Source organism: Aegilops tauschii, chromosome 1, assembly GCF_002575655.3.
Source record: "Aegilops tauschii subsp. strangulata cultivar AL8/78 chromosome 1, Aet v6.0, whole genome shotgun sequence".
NCBI classification, from domain to species: domain Eukaryota; kingdom Viridiplantae; phylum Streptophyta; class Magnoliopsida; order Poales; family Poaceae; genus Aegilops; species Aegilops tauschii.
In genome coordinates, this window is record NC_053035.3 from 89,446,681 (window position 1) to 89,469,747 (window position 23,067).

The 23,067-nt window shown below is 43.6% G+C and overlaps 1 protein-coding gene across 7 annotated transcripts; it reads left to right on the forward strand.

Moving 5' to 3' along the window:
* The first annotated feature begins 954 nt into the window (after positions 1 to 954).
* On the forward strand, positions 955 to 23,067 carry LOC109783385 (uncharacterized). 7 transcript variants are annotated; one of them, XR_005768655.3, is made up of 7 exons: positions 4,003 to 4,595; positions 5,168 to 5,242; positions 8,526 to 8,597; positions 8,687 to 8,789; positions 22,133 to 22,265; positions 22,524 to 22,600; positions 22,781 to 23,067. XR_005768655.3 is itself a non-coding variant. In XM_040399341.3 (5 exons), the coding sequence occupies exons 1-5, from the start codon at positions 4,483 to 4,485 to the stop codon at positions 22,259 to 22,261; spliced, it is 492 nt and encodes a 163-aa protein (XP_040255275.1). In that variant the 5' UTR covers positions 4,009 to 4,482; the 3' UTR covers positions 22,262 to 22,492. The 7 variants fall into 7 exon arrangements, 2 of the variants coding, with proteins under 2 accessions (XP_040255275.1, XP_020197581.1); XR_005768616.3 differs by lacking the exon at positions 5,168 to 5,242 and having other exon boundaries at positions 955 to 4,595; XR_005768610.3 differs by lacking the exons at positions 22,524 to 22,600; positions 22,781 to 23,067 and having other exon boundaries at positions 955 to 4,595; positions 22,133 to 22,492.

The window sequence follows — 23,067 nt, forward strand, 5'->3', positions numbered from 1 at the left end:
TGCTTGAATAAAGGTAGCGAGTTTCTCTAAAAAAAAACCCTGTTAAATACATGTTGCCATAAAGAACCTTCTGAATACATATAGGTTAGTTATCCATTAATGACGTTGTAACAGGAATAGTGAACCGGTAGGACAGGTTTGCTCTCTAGCCTTGGTCGTGTGTTCGAGTCTTGGTCTGCCCTTTTTCTTGTTAATTTTGACCGACGGGACCCACTGTTTAGAGATGAAAAATGACACGTCCATATATGGATCTTTTTTTTGCAAAAAGATATATTCCGAGGTTTAAAAAAACAGGCCACACCCCCCTCTTCCAGGTCCACTGGCTGACAGTGAGACCCACGCGCCTAGTCAGCGCAGATTCCGTATAAACACGATTAGCACTGTATTTGCACATTTGAGACAAGTTTTTGCACCACTTCGATGTACACCGCAACTTCTAACATCAGAGTGACCGTTTGCGTCAAGTTCTAGCACCATCAATGTAATTGACTAAAAAAGAAAGCCCCCAACGCAGGCGGCAACCTTGATCCCCTCCTTCCTCCCAGTCCCCACCGCCGCCATGAACTCTGCTCAAGCCCGCTTCCATGGTTCCCGTCATGGGCACCTCTCGCATGTTGCGGAAGCCGAAGGCACCACCTATAGAAAGGACTCGAGTCCCTCCAGGGGCGGATCCACCATGGGTCAAGGGTGTTCAGATGAACACCCGAAAATTTATGCAAATATTTTTTTACATATAGGCATATATGGCAGAGTATAGAAATACGATCCTACATGGGCCCAATACGTGCACTTTGGCAGCAGGCGAGCAGCCCATTAGGCCATTAGGTATTACCTGACTGCGCACGAGAGCCTGGACACGCACCCGGCCAGCCGCTTCCTTCCCCAATTCCCACGAACAGATACAGGAGCGGCGGCGCGAGGGCATGGCGAGCCACAGCCAGCCGCCGGCGCAGGAGTTCACCAGGGCCATCGCCGACACGGCCGCCGCCGGTGAGGAGCAGGAGCTAGTACCCAGTCCCAGTGCGGGGCACGGCGCCGCATCATAGCCACAGAGACAGTGGGTCACGCCGCCGGCACCGCCGGCCGCCGCAGTTGTTGATGCCGCGGAGGGGAGCGTACCTCCAGTGTAGCAATTTGCTCCAACAACCTCAATCTCTAAGCCTAAGGTGAATCCCCTTTCAAGTTCCAAGTTCCAACTCTGAAATTTCATTCTTTGATTTGATTCATTGTGAAATCCGAACTGAATGTGTAGTTTCTATTTGATTCAGTGAGAAGTAGCTATAGATGTCATTCAAAGGAGTTAGGATCTGTTGATTTATTAGCATAAAAATAACAAAGGAATTGTATTTGAATTGTAGGCAGTACAGAATTCAAAACTCAAGAGGAAGAGCATCGCCATTGATTTGAAAACTTTGTGGAGTAGAGCTGGGAAGAAATCTAGAGCATGTGCAGGGGCTCTAGTGAACACAAGTCCAATTGCAGAACATGTTCAGGTTGAGCAGCAAGTGCAGGTGCAGAACACTTCCCCATCGAATCAACTTCATAGCACTATGAGCTCCCCTTCAGTTCAAAATCAGCAGCAGCTACAGATTGTTGGTGCCACGAACACAAGTCCAATTGCAGAACCTGAGATTGAGCACGAAGCAAGCGAAGAATCTGAAAATATAGAGGAAGAGAATGACACTGAAGATGCAGTTTACGATGTTCAGCTGCTTGAACCTGATCCTGGGAAGAGGATTGCTATTGCAGATTATGATGTTAATGACCAGAACAGGATTAGAAGAGGATACATTGCAAAAGGGGCTTGTCGACCAAAAAAGTATGCTTTTCCACAACACCCTGTTGGAGGTATGCGTCAATTTGTAGCTAAATGGTTCAAGTCTTATAAATGGCTTGAGTATAGTAAAGAGCTAGATGCTGCTTTCTGCTTTGTATGTTATCTTTTCAAGGATAATTCACATGTTGGTGGGGATTGCTTTGTGAATGGAGGATTTAGAAATTGGAATCACAAGGCTAGTTTTGGGAAACATGTTGGTGGGATCAATAGTGCACACAACAAAGCACAAGAGAAATACAATTTCTTCATTGCACCCAAAACAACAATCGTAGAGTCATTTTCTTCAACCACCAAACAAGACAAGGTTCTATATATAGCTCGCTTGACATATTCTCTTAAATGCCTGAGGTTTCTTTTGGGTCAAGGGTTAGCTTTTCGTGGACATGATGAAAGAGAAGTTTCACTTAATAAAGGTAATTTCCTTGAGCTTCTACATTGGCTAGCAGAGAATTTTGAAGAAGTGAATAAGGTGGTTCTTAAGAATGCTCCAAAGAACAACAAAATGATAGCTCATGAAATACAAACAGACCTCATCAACTCTTGTGCCAAAGAAACTACTAGGCTTATGATGGAAGAGCTAGGTGATAGTTGTTTCTCAATACTTGCCGATGAATCAAGTGATGTGTATCTACAAGAACAATTGGCTCTTTGTCTGCGTTATGTTGATAAAATCGGAAGGGTGGTTGAGAGGTTTCTTGGTATTTTACATGTTGCAAACACCACATCTTTGACACTCAAAACAGCAATTGAGAGTTTGCTTATGGAACATGGTTTGACCTTCTCTAGAGTACGTGGGCAAGGGTACGATGGTGCTAGCAACATGAAGGGTCATGTCAATGGTCTAAAGAAACTAATTATGGATGAGTCCCCTTCTGCCTATTATGTGCATTGTTTTGCTCATCAACTTCAGTTATCTCTAGTTGCTGTTGCTAAGGAGAACCGTGATTGTGTTTTGTTCTTTCAACAACTTGCTAATCTATTGAATGTTCTTGGGATGTCTTGTAAGAAGATTAGAATGCTTCGTGTGGCTCAAGCTGAACGGATCATTAAAGCATTGGAATTGGAGGAAATTGAAACCGGTAAAGGCATGAATCAAGAGATGGGTTTGAGTAGGCCGGGTGACACTCGTTGGGGAACTCACCACAAAACTATTATGCATATTCTTCGCATGTATCCTTCAATCCGGCTAGTTCTTAACAAGTTAGTAAGAGACCCAACTCAAAGCAATGAGGCTATGCTTGCTGAAACTATGTTGACATATTTTGAGTCATTTGACTTTGTTTTCATGGCACACTTGTTGCAAACCATATTTGGGCACACCAATGACTTAAGTCGTGCTTTGCAAAAGAAAGATCAAGACATTGTTAATGCTGTTGAACTCATTCATTTGACAAAGATTCAATTGCAATTGTTGAGAGATGATGGTGGATGGGAAACTTTCCTTGAAGAGGTCACTTCTTATTGTGTCAAGCATAAAGTCAAAGTTCCTCAAATGAATGGTAAGTACAAGCCACCTGGAAGACCCTCAAGATTCTACAAAAATCTCACGAATCTCCATCGCTTCCATGTTGAGATGTTTTTGGGTCTTATTGATAGGCAACTTCGAGAGCTTGGAGATAGATTTGATGAGGTAAACACTGAATTACTTCATTACATGGGATCATTCAGTCCGGTAAATTCTTTTGCTACTTATCATAAGGAAAACTTGGTTAAGCTTGCGCATCTTTATCCCTTGGATTTCACGGAGGAAGATCTGATGCATATTCCTTATCAACTTACACACTTCATTACTGATATGCGTATAGATGAGAGGTTTAGAAAGGTCAAAAACATAGTCGACCTTTCTATTATGCTTGTCGAGACAAACAAGAGTGTCACTTATAACCTTGTTTACAAGCTTTTCAAATTGGTTCTAATCCTACCAGTAGCAACAGCTAGTGTTGAGAGAGTGTTCTCTTCAATGACTTATGTGAAAAACAAGCTACAGAATAAAATGGGGAATCAACTCTTGAATGATTGCTTGGTTACATTTATTGAGAGGGAATTCTTTTTTGAAGTGAAGGATGATGTTGTCATTTCTCGTTTTCAAGCCATGACAAAGCGTATGGTCGAGTTGTAATTTTCTTATCTATTTTGTAATTTCCTTAATCTGTATTGCTGTTGCTGTGAACGAATTGGCTCCTCTGTTAAGGCCGATCCAGAATTGACTCATCTGTTTCAGTTGCTTGCTTCTGCTTTTATTGATACAGATGTTGTTGCTACTGACCAATTTGTATTGCTGTGAACGAATTGGCTCCTCTGTTAGTGTGAAAAAAAAAATTTGAACACCCAATTCTAAATTCCTGGATCCGCCACTGGTCCCTCGATCGAAATTCCTGATCAGACCGGATTGCGGCGGCGCCACGACAGGTTGCCGGCCTGCAGTCCTCCTCACGGGACAAGCTGCGTTCGCGGTGCGCTCTCGCTGCCTGCCGGCTTCGACGGTGTGAGCCGGGGCGCCGCCCTTCCCCAAATCCGCAATCGAGTCGTGCGTCCGATCTGCCGCCTCCCCTCGACGTCCACGGCTCTGTGCTCTTCTGTGTTCTCTCCTAGCGCAGGCTGTGGGGGCGCTACGCCGCCATCTGCCGGCTCCTCATACAAGAGCGATGGACAAACTGAGCCCTGTGGGAAACAATCGCATCAGCTCAGCGACGTCCAGCGTTTCTCCTCTCGTGTTTCTTTGCACGCCTCATCTCCAAGCACGAAGCCACGACGAGATGTAAGTTTCATCATCATTGACCTGTTTTCTTGGTCATCAATTGATTCCCTCTTTTGATCTAAATATTCTGATTACTGCATGCCATTGCTCTAAATTTCTTGATTACTGCATGCCATTGCTCTAAATCTCTTGATTACTGCATGCCGCTGGAGTTGCTGTGTATAGGTGGTGATCCATAATACATGTGTGTTATGCCTTCCACATGTTTGACGTAATGCCCGACTGAATTGCGCACACAAAATTCGATGGAAACAGGAAGCAGCATGGCTTCCAGCTGTCAATCTTCGAGTTTCTATAAATTTTAAGCCCAATGTTCCTCTATGTCCCCGTTTCTTACCTCCTCACTCACCGAGCAGATCAAGAAGCAGCACCGAAGTCCCCCTGATGTTCCAATCTCCCATCTTTCCATGTTTGTCTCTCCATCTCTCTGAAAAAAAAATAACAAGAACTAGTCCTCTCTATCTTTCTTTCTCTACATAAGGTCTAGTGCACTATTGAAGGATACATGTCTTGACGGAGAGATAAAACTCACATTATGCGTTGTAATTCAAATTATTAGTTATTTTTATTAGGTGGGTCATCAGCCTAAGGCAACAAGCCAAGAATCTTGAGGGGAGAGAATTTGACATCACAAATGATTATCTCTAGTAAGACCTTTTTCCTTGTATGTTTTTTGTCAATTATATTTCAACCTGCACCTTTCAAATATTATTTCTCTGTGTCCTTACTCCTTATACTAAGTCTACAAAAACAAAATACAGAAATAGCAAATCTAAGTATGCTCTAGATATTCAACATGTGAGACAATAGGTGAAAAAGACCAACAAAGCATCATTCTGGAAAGAAGATATCAACATTGGATTTGAATCTTCCACATTTTATCACAAAGAAAGACAGCTAAAAACTCACTTCCAATGGATGTGGCACAAACGAAAGGAACCAAGCAGGACTGAGTGCAAGTCTTGTATTCTTCATCTGCATATATTGATAATGTAGGGTCTATGTACAGTTGATTACACTCTAACTATCTTGTATGGACAAAAAATAATCATGATTCAGATCTTTTTATTTAATAATTAGCGTGTGAATTTTCTTGAGGTTGGCAGTTAGTATAGGTATATATCCGGTAAGGATTAGGGTGCAAGTGATGCAAATTCACATGAAGTTTAATATACAATGCAAGGAAACAATTGTATAGACTCACAAAATAATAGAACTTTTTGTTCTTCAGGCAAGCTGGAATGTTCTTGCATCACCAGTGAATGTGCTGCTACCCATAATATTGATTTAATTTTAAAATAAATAAGTAGACATCAAAATAAACTCATAAAACAATAGCACGACCAATGCCATAATTGAGTACGCTAGATGGTCTCTCCTAAAATAATTTTGTGATATTTAAATGAGCTAAATCATGAGTTTCACATATCTCTCTCTTGGTCAGAAATAGTTCTGTAATTTACAGTCATGATAAACCCAGAACATGATAAATCAAAAATAACTTTTGTCTTACAAATGTGAACCATCTTTTATATTGTAGTAGTCAAACTTACATATGTTTTACTGCATGTTTCATAGTAGGACATCTATTTACGAAACGGAAGGTAGCATACTTGTGGCTGCACAAACAATTATATTGTTTACATTGAGCTATCTTTTTTACTGCATGTTTTGTTGTAGGACATCTGTTTATGAAACGGAAGGTAGCATACTTGTGGCTGCACAAACAATTATATTGTTTACATCGAGCTAAAAGAATGACAAAAAAAATATTTACTTGCTAGACTAAAAGATCGATGGAAAAAATATTTCCCGAGTTTATAACTCTTATCAATTTTACCTCGACAAAGAGGCAGATCATTAATTTTGCAACCAACATTTCATTTGCATGGTACTCGGCAATCTGCACCGATGTGAATCCTACATCCCATCAGTTGAGTTATTCCACGACAATCTATCTGTGACCATAAAGTCCCACGTTGCTATCTGAACTGTGTGGTTTCTCTCTACCACAAGTGAAATCCACCTCGAATTGCCTATTTTTGGATCGCATTGGTTGTAGACACAATCCAGTCTCTACTAATGAAATATCGAAACAATATTAGTAACTCTATTAATGCACATAAATACAGAAAAGCAAAATATCTATCAGGACTACAATGACGACATGCCTGCAAACTTAATTCTTGAATTTGCATTACTAAGTATAATATATAACTGAAGTTTAACCAAGAACATTACACCATTGCATTTCTTTACAGAATTAGCCCACTATTGTGATGCAGTGCTTATTGTAGTAATTTCATTCAACTATGTTATAGAACTGAAGGTCCTACACTAAATTTCTCCAAGATTTCTAAAGAAAGCAAAAATAAGAAAATATTTGCCCTAAGATTTCTCCAAGAGATGCATACCAGGAGCAAAATTAATATATTGATGTAGATGACTTTAATCTTCATGTAAGGTGGATCAACTGCCATACAGGAGGGTCCAGGTACATGCTCATAAACTTGGCTCATGTTGCCGTGGCTAATCTAGCCTTATTTCTTGCTGCCGGTTTCTATGAACAAGAAACCAACAAAAGTAAAGTTCACTTTAATATAAAGTTTTAGCTGCAGCCAGAAAGAATTGCCAAGCTCTTGTATGTTTAGTCGGTGGACTTTAAAGAAAAATCATGGATAAATGAAGAAGCTAGATCTGGCCATATAGTGCAAGAAACAAGTAGTGAGCGAGTCAAAAGCTTAGTGATGAGAAAATAATGCATTGGTATTGAAGACAAATACCAGGGAAGCCTTAACAAATCGACTCTCACCCTTTCGGCGTCCGCCCAAGCAGGGACCATGAGAACTCCAAGAACCTCTCTTGAACCCATGGCTCATGTACAACTGGAGTAGTTGCTGCACCTTGAGTCCTGCCACGGTGCCTCTGTTCGATACGCTGGGAAGCAGGTAGAGATGAAGGTCGTACGTGACATAGAAGATGGCGAGCTACATCTTGCATCTACACACTGTTAGACCTTTCAGCCTGAGCATTTCATAGTTGTGGATGACACTAGGAGAGTTGGGACAATTTTCGTTGGTTTATTTCTCACACAATGCCATGCCAACCTGAGGGGTTGGGGATACATACTTATAGGTTGCTAGCCAGCCAAGCATATGCTAAGATGCTAGTCTAAGATGCTGCTAAGATGCCAGTCTAAGATGCTAGTCTAAGATGCTATCCTAACTGCCAGTCCTTGATGGTCAGGGATTCTATCCTAACTGCCACAAGGACCATGTGCTGCAGCCAAAGGACCATGTGCTGCAGCCCCACAAAGACCTTAGTACATAGACTTATCCATCACACACGAGGGCGACCTAGGCTCGTGTTCAACACTGCAGTTCTTGGTTGGTGTGTCAGGTAGCAAACCCGGGCAGCGGTGTGAGGCGGCAACGGCTGGACGCGATAGTAACCCTAGCTGTGGTCGCGCTCGCTCTTAACGAGAGAGGAAGAAGAAATCAGATCGGGGCTAGCGGGTTGATGAGGCAGGGAAGAGAGCTGGCGGGTCCACTCGTCGACGAGTATTTGTTTGAGAGAGGAGGCGAGGAAGCGACACACGAACATGCGAATCGACGTACCACAACCTACCATCACAACCGCACTCCCCTTTAATAGTAAAGATAGTAGGAATAACAATAGTTTCTTCCTTAAGAGGTTCATGAGCTCATCAACAAGCAAAGGATTTCTATTGCTGGTTCTTTAAAGACCGTTGGCTAATATCCTTTATTTTCATACCGTGGGATGGTACTTCCAATCGGTACAATGATTGTTGGATTTGATGGAACTGCGAGTGGCCCTTTGACATATGTTAGTGTTATTAAGCAGTACTTAGGTCTATGTCTAACAATTCTGCTCCTTTTCTATGGTCTGGTCTTGGTACTATGTTGATAGTGAGGGTGCAAGGCTCAAGGGAAGCAGCTGGTTCTGTAGTTCTTTGTATGCTTATGGTATCTTGGATGAGGGGTATGTTTTTTATACCTCTATATGTTGCTTTGCTCACAGTTCATATTATCTTGAAGTTGCATCCCTTATGTTTGTGCTTTACATTTCAGTTACAAATTCAACTTGTCAGTTGAGGAAGCTGCTGAGTTAGCATGGCGGGCTTTTATCACGCAATATTCTGTGACAGAGCTAGTGGTGGCTGTGTTCCTGGTGGTATGTATTCTGTTTCTTAGTTTCTATCCTGATATTTGTTTGTTCACACTCAATAAGCACGATACAACATGCATGCAGATTTGTTAAACACCTTGCCATTTATATCTTTCTTTTGAAATCACATACATAACTGTTTATTTGAGTTACTTATTGGCGAAGTTCAGAGATTTTTTTTCCCCATCGTGTAATGCACACCCTTAGGTTGGGAATAGAGATTACCGTCGAGACAATGGTGATAAATTAACCCACACCAAACATACATTGTTGTAGAGTATAGAAGGTGCTGTAGAGTATAGACATGGGTCTAGACATCTAGACAAACCTACCTAGGATTTCTAAAACAATATAATTATAATGGTACATGTAAATTACATGCGTAGATTTATTCTTTTTGTATACGGCTTTCATGTTAGTAGATTCTAAAAAATATGGTGTGATGTACAAAGAATTATGGTCAACGGTATGTTTTTCTTTATGTTCGCCTTTTCTTTTTCCTTCTTAATTTTTTTGAACCTTTTTCAAATTTGTGAACAATTTTCAATTTTCTAAAATATTGAATTATCAAATATTTTCCAAATTCGTGAATATTTTTTGAAATTTTTGAACCTTTTCCAATGGTGAATAGTTTTTGAATATCTGAACATTTTTCGAATACGTGAGCGATTTTGGAATTTGTGAAGAGTTTTTAGAATCCATGAACAATTTTGAATTTGCCGTGAACATTTTTTGAATTCCTTAACATTTTTTGAATTCGTGAACATTTTTGGAATTCATACTTGTCTTGAATATGAGAATATTTTTCAAACACAATAACATTTTTGGATTTGTGAACATTGTTTTAGAGTCCACGATCATTTTTTGAATTCGACGTGAACATTTAACAATTTTTCGTATTCATGTACTTTATTTGAATTCATGAACTTGTTTTGAATACATGAACATTTTTTAATATGTGATCATTTTATGAATACGTGAACATTTTTGGAATTCACAATTTTTTTTAATCCGTGAACTTTCTTTGAATACATGAACTTTTTCTGGAATTGGCAAACATTTTTCGAATTCGCAAACATATTTTTTGAATTTGTGAACATTTATTTAATTCGCAAACTCTTTTTTTTTTTAATTTGCCTGAGTTGTTAGTAGATTTGAAGGATATGTTGTGATGTATAAAGAATTATGGTCAATGCTATGTTTAGTGTTTGGGTCATTATTATTTGGAAGCAGGATAAAAAAAGAAGATTATCATTTGGGCTTGATAGAGTATGATTTTATCCCACTCAAACGCGTGTCCCACCTTGGTTAAGATACACCAACCATTTTGGTAGCAGGCCTATAACTCATCTCAACAATTTTGTTTAGGCCTCAATCCGCTAATAGGCTAGGCATCATCTCCTTTCCCGTATTTCTTTTAGTCTCACTCCCAAAGACTTACGATCCAACAGAGGGAATGACAACATCCATGGTAACATTGTCCCCTTCGGTTGTTCATGCCACTTGAGAGGATGAAGGCTCTAACAACATCATGCGAGAGGCATCGGCGCTAGTGATTTTGCCACCATCCTGGCCACGACGACAATGCCGCAGAGCATATAGTGGAGGGTAGACTAGGAAAGTGGAGCGACGGCGCCGCGGGAAGAGGTGCACTCGAACGGGGGGCACAACATTTTGTTTCTTCTTCTGGGCGAGTGTCAGGCAGATAGACAAGTCTCCCAACAAAATGTCGATAAAGCGTTAGATTAGCCAATGGATCAACATCAGTAGCAGGGAAGTGAACATTGAGCTCCATGGGAGTCTCAATAGTGCGCTCATCAGTAAGAGCAACACGAGTAAGAAGATCCTGGATTATTATTTTTGAGCAAGAAGGGACCTCAGTCCCAAGAAAGTAGCAGAGAGGGCCAAGATAAGACATAAGAAACTGCATAACATGCCTTCACAAAGGCAATATACTCATGGTCTGCGTCGATGATGATCATGTCATCAACATGAAGAAGATTCCTACCAAGAGCAGAAAGGAGGGCAAACAACGTTGGATCTTGAGCACTCGCTGAAAACCAACAACATCCACCGTAGAGGCAAAACGCTCAAACCAGGTGCGGGAGGCTTGCTTAAAGCCATAGAGAGCGATGAAGACGACTTAGCATGTCATAAGGAGTAGAATACGCAGGTGGTGGTTGTATGTAAACTTCCTCACGCAGCTCACTATTAAAGAAAGGCATTATTAACGTTAAGCCTAGACACGAACCGGTGGTGAACAGAGGCCACAAGCATATGGTTTTGTAGGAGCAAGAGTCTCATCATAATCAGGACCAAGCTCCTGATGAAAGCCATGACCCACAAGTTTTCTAATGCTCAAGAGAACCATCAGAGTGAGTCCTAACCTTGTAGACCCACCAAGTGATGGGACGAACACGAGGAGGAACAGAAACAATATCCCACGTGCCGATGCACTCAAGAGCAGCAATCTCCTGTGTCATCACAAGGTGCCATTTGGTATGAACAACATCACAACAAGAAGTCGGCTCAAGAATAGCACCGCCAACGTTTGGAAGACCAAGGTGGTCAACAGGCCGAAGCGGACAAGGACGCAAGCCATAAGTAGGCCAAGACGGGGAAGATGGCACATCAGTAGACGCATCGACAACACGCAGACGACCTATCTAGAAGTTAGGAATTTTTTTTTGGAAGAATACGAGCTGGAAGTTAGGATTTTTTTTGGAAGAATACGAGCTGGAATCATCGAGGGATAAACTCAGGTGATGGAGACAAGGAAACCACCGGTGATGAAGGTCTAGAATCATGTGATAAGCGAGGTGAGGAAATCATAGGAGATGATGACGTTGGTTCTACAATAATCAGAGAAGCATGAGTAGTACGACGATTGGATAAGGGCTCAATAGGAGTGGTAGGAGTGTCGGGAAAATTGTGGGAAGAAATATACTCCACTTAAAAGGCCAAAGAAGATGGACGCGGGTCGAAGGGAGGAGACTCTACAAAAGTCACATCCTAAGAAATAGGCATCCGACGACCAACGTGATCCAAATAACGATATCCCTTATGCTCATCGTTGTATTCTAAGAAGACACACTCAACAGACTGAGAAGTCAGTTTGGTGCATTCACGAGGGGGAAGAAGGACATAGCAAACACTACAAAAAAATTGAAGCGCCGAATAAACGATCAAATAGACGCTTGAAAGGAGCGCCACCCTGCAGAGCAATGGATTGCTGAAGGTTGATTAGATAGATGGAAGTGGAGATAGACTCGGCCCAAAAGTGCGGTGAAAGAGAGGCGGTGACCATCAATGGACGAGCCGTCTCAAGAAGGTGACGATGCTTGCGCTCGGCCACACCATTTTGAGCATGAGCACCAGGATAAGAGAACCAAAGTCTGCTCAGCAAGGATTCCACGCAACAGCTTGGAGATATACTCTCCACCAGAGTCACCATAGAACACATGAATAGGCGTAGAGAATTGAGTGTGAACTACTCTCCACCAGAGTCACCATAGAACACATGAATAGGCGTAGAGAATTGAGTGTGAACCATGGCAGCAAAAGGCTTATAGATAAGACCTCACTACGAGAAGAAATAAAGTATATATCCAGGTGTGTTTAGAGAAGTCACTAGCGGAGGCAAAGGGAGATGATCTCTCGAGATCAGAGTGAACAAGGTCTAAAGGATGCTGAGACATTGTCTCGCTATGAGTATAAGGTAACTGGACCACGTATTAGAGACATCATCGGAGACGGATCCAAGAAGATCACGTCGAACTAAGGATGAGAGATCATAAGTGACCCAAGGCGATGATGCCACTCTTGAACATATCTGGTAGACAAGGCAGAGATTGGCGGCACTGGCATTAGACGGACTTGATTCGGCATCCCACTTGTGTCACGCCCACGATGCGGCTATATCTCCCACGTGTCGAGGCACGACTTAGAGGCATAACCGCATTGTGGTTTTGTCGCAAGAAGGGTCATCTTCACACAATCCCATGTAATGAACAAGAATGGGATAACTAGAGTTGGCTTACAATCGCCACTTCACACAATACATGAATATGAATCATACATCATCCAAAAATACACACATAGACCGACTACGGTCAAGATCCAAATGAAAATAAGATAACCCCAAATGCTAGATCCCCGATCGTCCCAACTGGGCTCCACTACTGATCATCAGGAAAAGACACATAGTAACAACCACGTTCCTCGTCGAACTCCCACTTGAGGTCAATCCCATCATCTGCACTGGCATCGTCGGCACCTGCATCTGTTTTGGTAGAATCTGTGAGTCACGAGGACTCAGCAATCTCACACCCGCGAGATCAAGACTATTTAAGCTTATAGGAAAAAATGGTGTAATGAGGTGAAGCTGCAGCAGGCACTAAGCATATATGGTGGCTAACATACGCAAAAGAGAGCGAGAAGAGAAGCAGCGGAACGGTCGTCAACTAGTAATGACCAAGAAGTGATCCTGAACTCCTACTTACGTCATTCATAACTCAAACCGTGTTCACTTCCCGGACTCTGCCGAGAAGAGACCATCACGGCTACACACACAGTTGATGTATTTTAATTGGGTCAAGTGACAAGTTCTCTACAACCGGACATTAACAAATTCCCATCTGCCTCATAACTGTGGGCACGGCTTTCGAAAGATAATACCCTGCAGGGGTGTCCCAACTTAGCCCATCATAAGCTCTCACGGTCAACGAAGGATAAACCTTCTCCCGGAAAGACCTGATCAGTCTCGGAATCCCGGTTTACAAGACATTTCGACAATGGTAAAACAAGACCAGCAAAGCCGCCCGATGCGCCGACAAATCCCGATAGGAGCTGCACATATCTCGTTCTCAGGGCACACCAGATAAGACATCCTACGAGTAAAACCAGACCTCGAGTTTCCACGAGGGGGCCCCGCAGTCTACTCAGTTTGGACCAACACTCGAAGGAGCACTGGCCCGGGGGGGGGGGGTTAAAATAAGATGACCCTCGGGCTCGCGAAAACCCGGGGGAAAGGCTTAGGTGGCAAATGGTAAAACCAAGGTTGGGCCTTGCTGGAGGAGTTTTATTCAAGGCGAACTGTCAAGGGGGTCCCATAAATCACCCAACCGCGTAAGGAACGCAAACTCAAGGAACATAATACCGGTATGACGGAAACTAGGGCGGCAAGAGTGGAACAAAACACCAGGCATAAGGCCGAGCCTTCCACCCCTTACCAAATATTTGAGTTAACATCAATACTAGTTGTCCTGATGTCATCACCATTATTATCCATATCAATATTTGTGTTACCAATAAGATCATCATCAACCTCATCATTATTTTCTTTATTTGCTTGTTCATCTCTATGATCATTGTCAACATTATTATCAACCGTGAAGCCTTGATCTTGTGATTGATTATTAGAGGACACGTGTGGTTCTTTCGCAACAAACTTATCCATGGCTCCTTTCTGTAATCGACCTAACTTCTCTGTTTTTTGTTTTTTTCAAACGCTTTTGGTACCCGGATTCATGTTCTCTATCCTGAGAAGACATGACTTGGATCTTGAAACATGTAGAGAAAAGATGTAAAATAACAGAATTAACAAGCTATTGGCATATATTAAAATTGCTAGATGGAATGCGATCTGCAGAACTCATGGATTGATGGCCGACAGCTGATAGAAGCACATGCTGAATTGGGTGGGGATGGACCGATGGAGGATCGCCGAGCTTCAAGCGTCCTATTGGAAAAAGAGGAGAGGAGACAAACAGACAAGAGATGAGGGCAGGAGGCGGTGTTGGAGAGGACTCGTCCACTCGACTTGGTGTCCTCGATGGCTCAATGCCTTGATTTCTCGTCGCCTGGGCTCCATGGGAGACTATGCAGCCTAGACGGCTAGACGCGCTAGCGCTAGTGGGGCAGCTTACGGGCCCATGCTGGATATCGAGTAGCAGACCTGTTGGCTGCTGCTTGCTATGGGCTGCCTTGTGCTAGGAATTTCATGGCCCCTGGAATTGGCCATGTTCCGTTGCACGAACTACACGCCCATGGGCTCAGGCCTGGAAGAAATCAAGTATATCCATGTGTGTTAAGAGAAATCATCTATAAAGATAGTGATGACCTCCTTCCAAGGCAAAGGGAGATGGACCCCAGACATCAGACTGGACAAGGTCGAAAGGATGCTTGCTCGTGCTCCTGCTCGCCGATGGTGGTGCTCGAGTGTGCGGTGATGCGGCCGCCCAACAAGGGAAGACAAGATGTGGGATCGAGGAAGCACACATAGTAACCCACAACCAGGCAACGGATGCCCAGCCGGACTGGTAGGGAGCGGAGGTGGATACAAAGGTGGACGTTGAGCTTCATAGGAGTCTTAATAGTGCGCTCATCAGTAAGAGCAAGAAAATCCTGGATATACTTCTCTTGGGAAATAAAGAAGCCATTAAGGTAGAAGAAACCTCAATCTCAAGAAAGTAGTAAAGAGGACCAAGATCAGACATAAGAAACTCACTATGACGAGCCTTCACAAAGGCAATGTACTTAGAATCGTTGTCGGTTATGATTGACATATGGAATAAGAGTTCGCCCACGAGTTGAAATGTAGACAAAAAGTGCAGGATCATGAGCACTTGCCGAAAAACCAGCTGCAATCACTATTGAGATGAAACTCTCAAACTAGACACGAGGGGTTTGCTTAAGGCCATATAGAGAGCAACAAAGACGACAAACCATGTCATCAGGAAGAGAAGCCACAACGAAAAGTGTGCGAAGAGTGGTCATTTGGGCCATAGGGGCAAATGTCTCATCGTAGTCATGACCATGTTCCCACCACTAGACAAGCTTTGTAATGCTCAAGAGAACCATCAGAGTCTTAACCTTGTAGACCCACATACAAGTGATGAGACGAGCACTAGGAGGAAGGGAAATGAGATCCCACGCGCCAATGCGCGAAAGAGCATCAATCTCCGATTCCATCACATGCTGCCATTCGGGATGAGCAACAACGCCATGATAAGTCGTCTCGAGAAGAGCGGTGCTAGAATAACCATAGCGGTCAGTAGGCGGAAGCAGGCGAGCTCGGAAGACATAAGTAGGCTAAGTTGGAGGCGGTGCGTTGTCAACAGAAGAAGACAGTAGTCGAGGGAAATGGCTCATCAGAAGAATTCACAACACGCGGATGACCAGTGTAGTAAAGAAGATGATGAGGGGGGTCAATGGGGAAGCCTCAGGTAATGAACGAGGTGGGGAAGCCGCAAGTGACGGTGTGGGGTCTACAACAGTAGTATGGGAAGACACGATGGGATGGGTGGACGAGGGCAATCCTTGAGTGATAGGTGTATTTGAAAAAGTGAGGAAATAAATATCCTCAATGGGGGAGGTCAAAGGAGAGGATGGACGTGGATATAAATGACGAGAATAATCAAAAGTCACATCTCGAGAAATGTGCATCTGACGACTGGCTGGATCCCAACATAGATAGCCCTTGCTCATCATTGTAACCTAAGAAGACACATTCAACAGACTAAGTAGTTAGTTTGGTGCATTCACGGGGGGCAAGAAGAATGTAGCAAATGCAACCAAACAAATGAAGCGTTGAGTAGTCAAGAGAACAACCAAAAAGATGCTCGAGAGGAATGTCAGTCTGTAGAGCAGAGGAAGGATTAATGTTGATGAGATAGGTAGAAGTAGAAACTACCTCAATCCAAAAGTGAGGTGGAAGAGAGGCGACAATCATCAACGCACGAACCGCCTCAAGAAGGTGACGCTGCTTGCGCTCAACAACACCCTTCTGAGCATGAGCACCATGACGGTGAAGAATATGCCTCCTGGGCACCCTGTTGAGGGTGTCTACGGTAGAATCATCCACACCAACTCGTTGAATCTGTTGCCAGTGCCGCCGTGCCGTGAGACCATAGGCGGAAGGGCCATGAGACTGAATCGAATGCCTTCGCAGTGTCAACCTTGAGCATAAGGGTTGCGATGTGTCTAATGTGCAAGCCCTTAGTGGTGAGCATGAAGGAGCTCTAGTTTTCCTTCATCAGTTCTGGGAGCCGAGGCATGATGTGAAGAGCAAGCAGCTTCGAGAAAAGCCTACCAAAGGTATGCAGCAAACAAATCAGGTGGAATTGTGCGACCTTATTCGAGTTTTTCTTCTCTGCCACCAAGACGATGAGGGCATCATTAGGCTCGACGAGGCAAACCGGTATAAGCAAATAGAGCTTGTGGATGACTACGGCAAGCTCATCTTTGATGATCTCCAAAGCGAGTTGGTAAAACAACTCTACGAGGGATGGCGCAACCCATGATGGACGAGTAGTCTGCCAGTGTCTACTCCTTATCCTCATGGGTCAAGGCGACAATACTGTCACGGGCAATGGTAACCATGTGATTTTTGCAGTGGCAGTGGCACGCATGGATGTAGAAGTAGCACGTGTTTGCGTCTCCCTCGGCTAGCTAGTGGAAGCGGAGGGCTGGCGGGGGATGATGCACTTGAGGGAGGCCAAACCAAGCAACTTAAGCTTCAACTCTTTGCGTAGATTAAACTGCTTTTGGGACAGTTGTCTTGCAACACGTTGAGCTGAAAAATGATTTCCTTAGACATGAGCTGTTGTAGCTTGATGCTGCCAATATGCTGGTTGCTCCACAGCTGCAATGTGTTGTCCATATGCTTCAGCAGGACACCCAAACACTAGAGTTGGTGAAGGTGCGGCGACACATGCTAGGCATCAGCAACCACCTGGCGGAAGCCATCAAAATTCGGCCAGATATCCTTGAAGTGGGACTGGTGAGCCCTAGGCATGAAAATCTTGGTGTATAGGCTAAATCTACTGCCATGGAGTATCCGCGCGGAAAAGCAACTAGGATGTCATTACCCCCGATTCGTTGAGCAGAACAAGCGGTCTGGCTGCACCAACGTTGGTGACCGTCGCTTGTTGCTCGAACTGTAGCGTCGCCCGATGAGGTTGATCTCGCAAAGCCCAAGGTCAAGGAAACGGTGAAATATGCCCATCTATCTTCTTTCTAGGTTAGCTTTATTCTTACCCGCCCCCACCTGCTAGATCAAGTTGAAGTCACCGGTAACGACCCAATGACCAGGTTGCGAGGAGCGCAACGCAGCTTTTGGAGGAAAGCAAAGTGATTTGCATCAGCTAAAGGACCACATACGGTTGACAATCACCAAGGGGGTGCCTAAGGCGAACACAGAGGGCAAAGGTTCGAGTCAGTGCATTAAGGCCTCACACGTTTCAAGAAGACCACACCGAACTAAGGATGAGAGACGAGAGTAGCACAAGTGACCAAGGCGTTGACCCCACTGCTGAAAAGAGCTGGTAGACAAGGCAATGGAGGTGGAGAGACTGACGGCGGTGGCAATGGAGGGAAAGTGAAGCCAGTCAAGCTCCCAGAGGCCCTGGGAGTTATGACATTGGGGGCCAGCACCAAGGACAGCACCAGTGTGACGGTCCGAAACAGAGCATGAGTCAAAGTCGAGAATTACCCAACAACAAGTGTCAACAATCTGACCACCAGGAATGAGCTGCATGGTATGTTGAGGACATGAAAGGACAAAGTGCTAAGTCTTTGGCCATTAACAAGGAGGGAGGTACCTGTTAGGAAATATGCAACTGTATTTCCAGGTGGCCATATGCCATTGTATACACGTACAAGTGTTTTACAATATGCAAAAAAAACCTTTATAGAGCGGGGAAAATACAAAGGGGTACCCGACTAAATATATAACTCTTAACTCCCCCTCCCTCAAACTCATGGTGGATCAACAACACCGAGCTTGGAGAGATAGATATAGAAGTCGTGTTGTGCTCTAGTTTGGGCATTCCTAAAGAAATGTGCCAAACTCCGAAGGCACATACTGAGGAGCAATAATCCGAATTTTGCACACCAGCACACACAAAAAAGCATCAACGCCAATATGCTTGGTGAGCTCATTCTTCGTTGGGTCGCGCGCAACACTATGAGCACCTGTATGGTCAAATAAGAGCAAAGTAGGTGTAGTGACAGAAATACCAAACTTATGAACTAACCAGTGTAACCAAGTCACCCCTGCCGTCAAAAGAGCCATAGCTCGAGGCTCAACCTCTGCACTCAAACGTGAAATTGTAGCCTGTTTCTTTGTCTTCGAGGCAGTGAGAGAACCACCAAGAAAAACACAGTAAGCAAAAAGTGAACGATGATCCCATGGATCATTAGTCCACGTAGCATTTGAATAGGCCTGACGCTATAATGAACTAGAGCAGGGAAAGAACATACGGTGAGAGATCGTGCCACGAAGATATCAGAGAACACGAAGGAGAAGGAGGTGACTATAGTGAACCAATGTGGGTGCAAAGACAAACTGACTCAAACTATGCACGGGATAGGAGATATCTGGATGAGTAACATCTAGATAAACAAGACTCCCAACAAGATGACGATAACACGTCGGATTAGACAAGGGTCACCATCACTAGCACGAAGGTGAACATTGAGCTCCATGGGAGTCTCAACAGTGCACTCATCAGTAAGAGCAGCATGAGCAAGAAGATTCTGGATATATTTTTCTTGGAAAATAAAAAAGCCATCAGAGGTAGAAGAGACCTCTATCCCAAGAAAGTAGGCCAAAATCAAACATAAGAAACTGCTCACTAAGACGTGCCTTCACAAAGGCAATATACTGAGGGTCGTCGCCATTGATGATCATGTCGTTAGCATACTCAGGGTTGGCGGAGACGCTCAGGGTCGTAGGGACGGTCATTAGGCTAGCGGCGGAGGGAGCATCGAGGCCCGAGCTCTAGGCGATGCATGCATCGCGGGTGGAGGAACGGTCGGCGTGGGGCGCAAGGAGCAGCAGGTGCGGAACTGTGGGTCTTTATCTCCCCTTGTCTAGCACAGGCTGGTGAAGATATGAAGGGAAGTCAGGGCGCCTCAAACGGCAGCTGCTCCCCTCTGGCTTGGACCAGAACCCCGGCAGCCGCGGAAGTGCAGAGAAGCGAGCAAATGGCGTAGCCGCCTCTCTCTCTCTCTCTTTAATATATATTACCCTGGGTGAAGAATAACTTATTCTTCATCCCGGTCAAACGACCCACCGAGCCGGACTCCCTTCGTATCCGCTCGGTTGCCCCACCAAAAGAAAAAAACAATTCCCACCACGGCTGGCAGACAATGATTTTTTTTATGTTAGCGAGGAAAAGAAAACTCCAGCTATGTTGTCTCAACATAGCCGGTCCCAAGCCCGGGTAAAGGAGGAGGGTTGTGATAGGCTTGGCGAGCCAATGTAAAAACTCAGCCACTCTTATGGAGATGAAACCCAAAAGATTTTCGTTGGGGCTTAAGCGTGCGGAGAATGTCAAGAGAGGTCGGGGTAGACCGAATTTGATATGGGAGGAGTCCGTTAAGAGAGACCTGAAGGATTGGAGTATCACCAAAGAACTAGCTATGAATAGGGGTGCGTGGAAGCTTGCTATCCATGTGCCAGAGCCATGAGTTGGTTGCGAGATCTTGTGGGTTTGACCTGTAGCCTACCCCAACTTGTTTGGGACTAAAGGCTTAGTTGTTGTTGTTGTAGCGAGGAAAAGAAAATTTGGTCATGGGTATTGCGAGCTAGCCTCCCCACAGTTTCTGGGAAGCGCGGGCTCCACTACCAGCAGCATCGAGGTCGGAGGTGAGGGTCGATCGTTTCGGCCGCGAGCGGGCGGTTTTGCGTTGGGTGTCCTTGTCGGCGCTTGGCTTCAGCCGCGGAAGAATCGGCGCCTCGGCTTCGCGGCAACACATTACAGCGTCCCTACTGTTGTGCTTCTGCTCTCGGTTGATTCGGGGGTGGGCATCAGCGTGTGAAATCGACTGCAGAGGATTAGGGCCTGGGGCATCGCATCTTCCTGCCGGTGGAAGGCCTGCGTCCCCTCGAGGCTGGTACAGATTCTGGCAAGGACAGAGTTTCTCGGCCCTTTTTCATTGCATGTGTATTCTTTAGAATCACGTATGTTCTTTAGTAATGCTCCCAAATCTCTGCTCACTTCAGAAGTCCAGATACAGTGCATCACGTAATTTTCTTGTTTAGTTGCCATTAGCCAACTTCACAGAATTCAAGTTGGATTTATTTGAACGGCAATGTCTCGAGCTTTTGGGGAGCAACAGTAATTACAAGCTTAGCTAGCGCCATACCAACACTTTGCCATTGTGAGGATTTGCATCTCACCTCTACCCCAATGTCACAAGTAAAATTATTGTGATTATCCATCTGATGACATGAATAATTTAACTTTGTTCTGTGTTCCATGTTGTCTGGAGCAATGCTTGGCTCCTAGCAGTTTCCAGATGGATTTATTTCCATTGCAATGAGAGACTGTCAATATTTGCTGAATTTTTGGTCGACTCAACCCACAAACCAAGAGGACTTAACCCTCTTCTCCTTGATCTCCTTGATAGTCCAGCAATCAGCAAGTTGAAAAGATTTAAATCAAGGTTCCATGATAATTCTTTTGAATCTCCCTGTAAGGTAGGCTTTTCAGATATTCCATTTCAAACTAAAGGTGCATTCCTTTTACTTCCGGTAATATAAACTATGTATTTTTAATTGTCTAACCTTGAGTGCATAGGGTTTCTTTCACACGAGAGGTAAAGATGTTCCTTGTACAATATTTAGGTTCTGCAGAAAAATATTGTTTTAATTGGTTGTTGTTTGCCTGTCAGTCACACAAGCCTTTGTTTATATTAGGCCTTAGATGCTACTCCCTCTGTAAAGAAATATAAGTGTTTAGATCACTACGGAGGGAGTACCAAGTACTATCTGTTATCCCTTTGTAATAGAAGAGCATAATTTCCACTCCCTAGTTGTTGATCATATTTCTCTGTGCCACATTCTAGTTCCAAAAATGCATGTTGATGGTCCACCTTGTTGATTGCCTGCTGATATTGTGAGATATTTGATTACGCTTGATAATATTAGCAGCGAAGAGTGCCTCATTAAAAATCTTAGTTGGAGAGTGAAATTTGCGTTAGTAGTATGTACTGAATTTTACGGCAGTCATAAGATGAAATTGTTTCTGTGAAACTGAGGACTGAAAGAGCTGATTCTGGTGCTCAACAGTATGATATTTTAGCCCCTGCATAAATTGTGGGAAATCCCACGTGCATGGAAAATGAAGGACTCAAAGGTTAACATAATCCATTTTATAAATCATCACACGTGCATCTTCATTATGTATGAGATTATTCTGGGATACCGCCTCCATTAATTAATTATGTATTAAAGAGGGAATTTATCTTTTGCGATAAACTGAGGAGGGGAGCAGTTATGTTTGTCCTTGCAATTGTGACATGTGTATTTCTACATCTGATGTACAGCGTAACTATTTCAGGGCTTGACAGACCAGTTTTTATCCGGAAGAAAGGCCTTTAGCGTGCGTTTGGATCTGAAGAAACAAAGCAAGATATGGCTGTCTTTCCTCCTAACTTGGCTAGTTACTAGTATCTCCTTGATCCTTTGATAAGGTGGTCTTGGCGTGTGTTTGGCCAATAGAGAACATAACTTGGCAATTTCTGTACACGTTTACTGTATTCGTTTATTCAGGATTAGAAGCTTAAATTCTGAATTTTATAGTTCAGGAGTAGCTACCTCCTGATGTAGCGGTTTAATTTAATAGTTTCATCGAATGTGAACAGAAGTATATGTTGTTAACATAGTTGGGTATACATATCATGTCACCTTTCTTTTCTAAGTTGTTTGATGAGTTCAATGCGATGAAACAGATGCGCTGAACATATTCAAGGTTTCTAGCGGGAATCACTTCTTCATGGCCATTCTGGTGATAATGGTTGTACTACAGGTAAAAAAACAAATAGTATAATTCTGCTATTCCACATATGTAGTAGTTTTGGTTATTGTTATATGTTGTTTCCTTTGTATATATGCAAGCTCTTATCATCGAGTTTCCTTGGCAAGTTAACTTCAACAATCATGTTAAGCTGGCAGCTATGGTTGGTACTGATGGGAGTTGCTCGTTTAGGTGCTGATGGTCCAAGAATTGTAAAGACTAGCTAATTCCCCGCGCGTTGCTGCGGAACATTTGCTCAACCAATTGAAGAGATGCACATAGAGCAAAACAATGTAAAATTTTGACAAACAGCCATAAACAATTGTATTGGCCATTCACTATTTTTATCTTTTGCACCTAAAATCCTAACATGTTTGTCCTAAAAATCACATTATCCAGTTAAAAGTCGTCTGGGATTACTACCGATTAATATGTAGTAATGTGGCTGTCCCAATAAATAGTAGAATGTTCGAACCTTC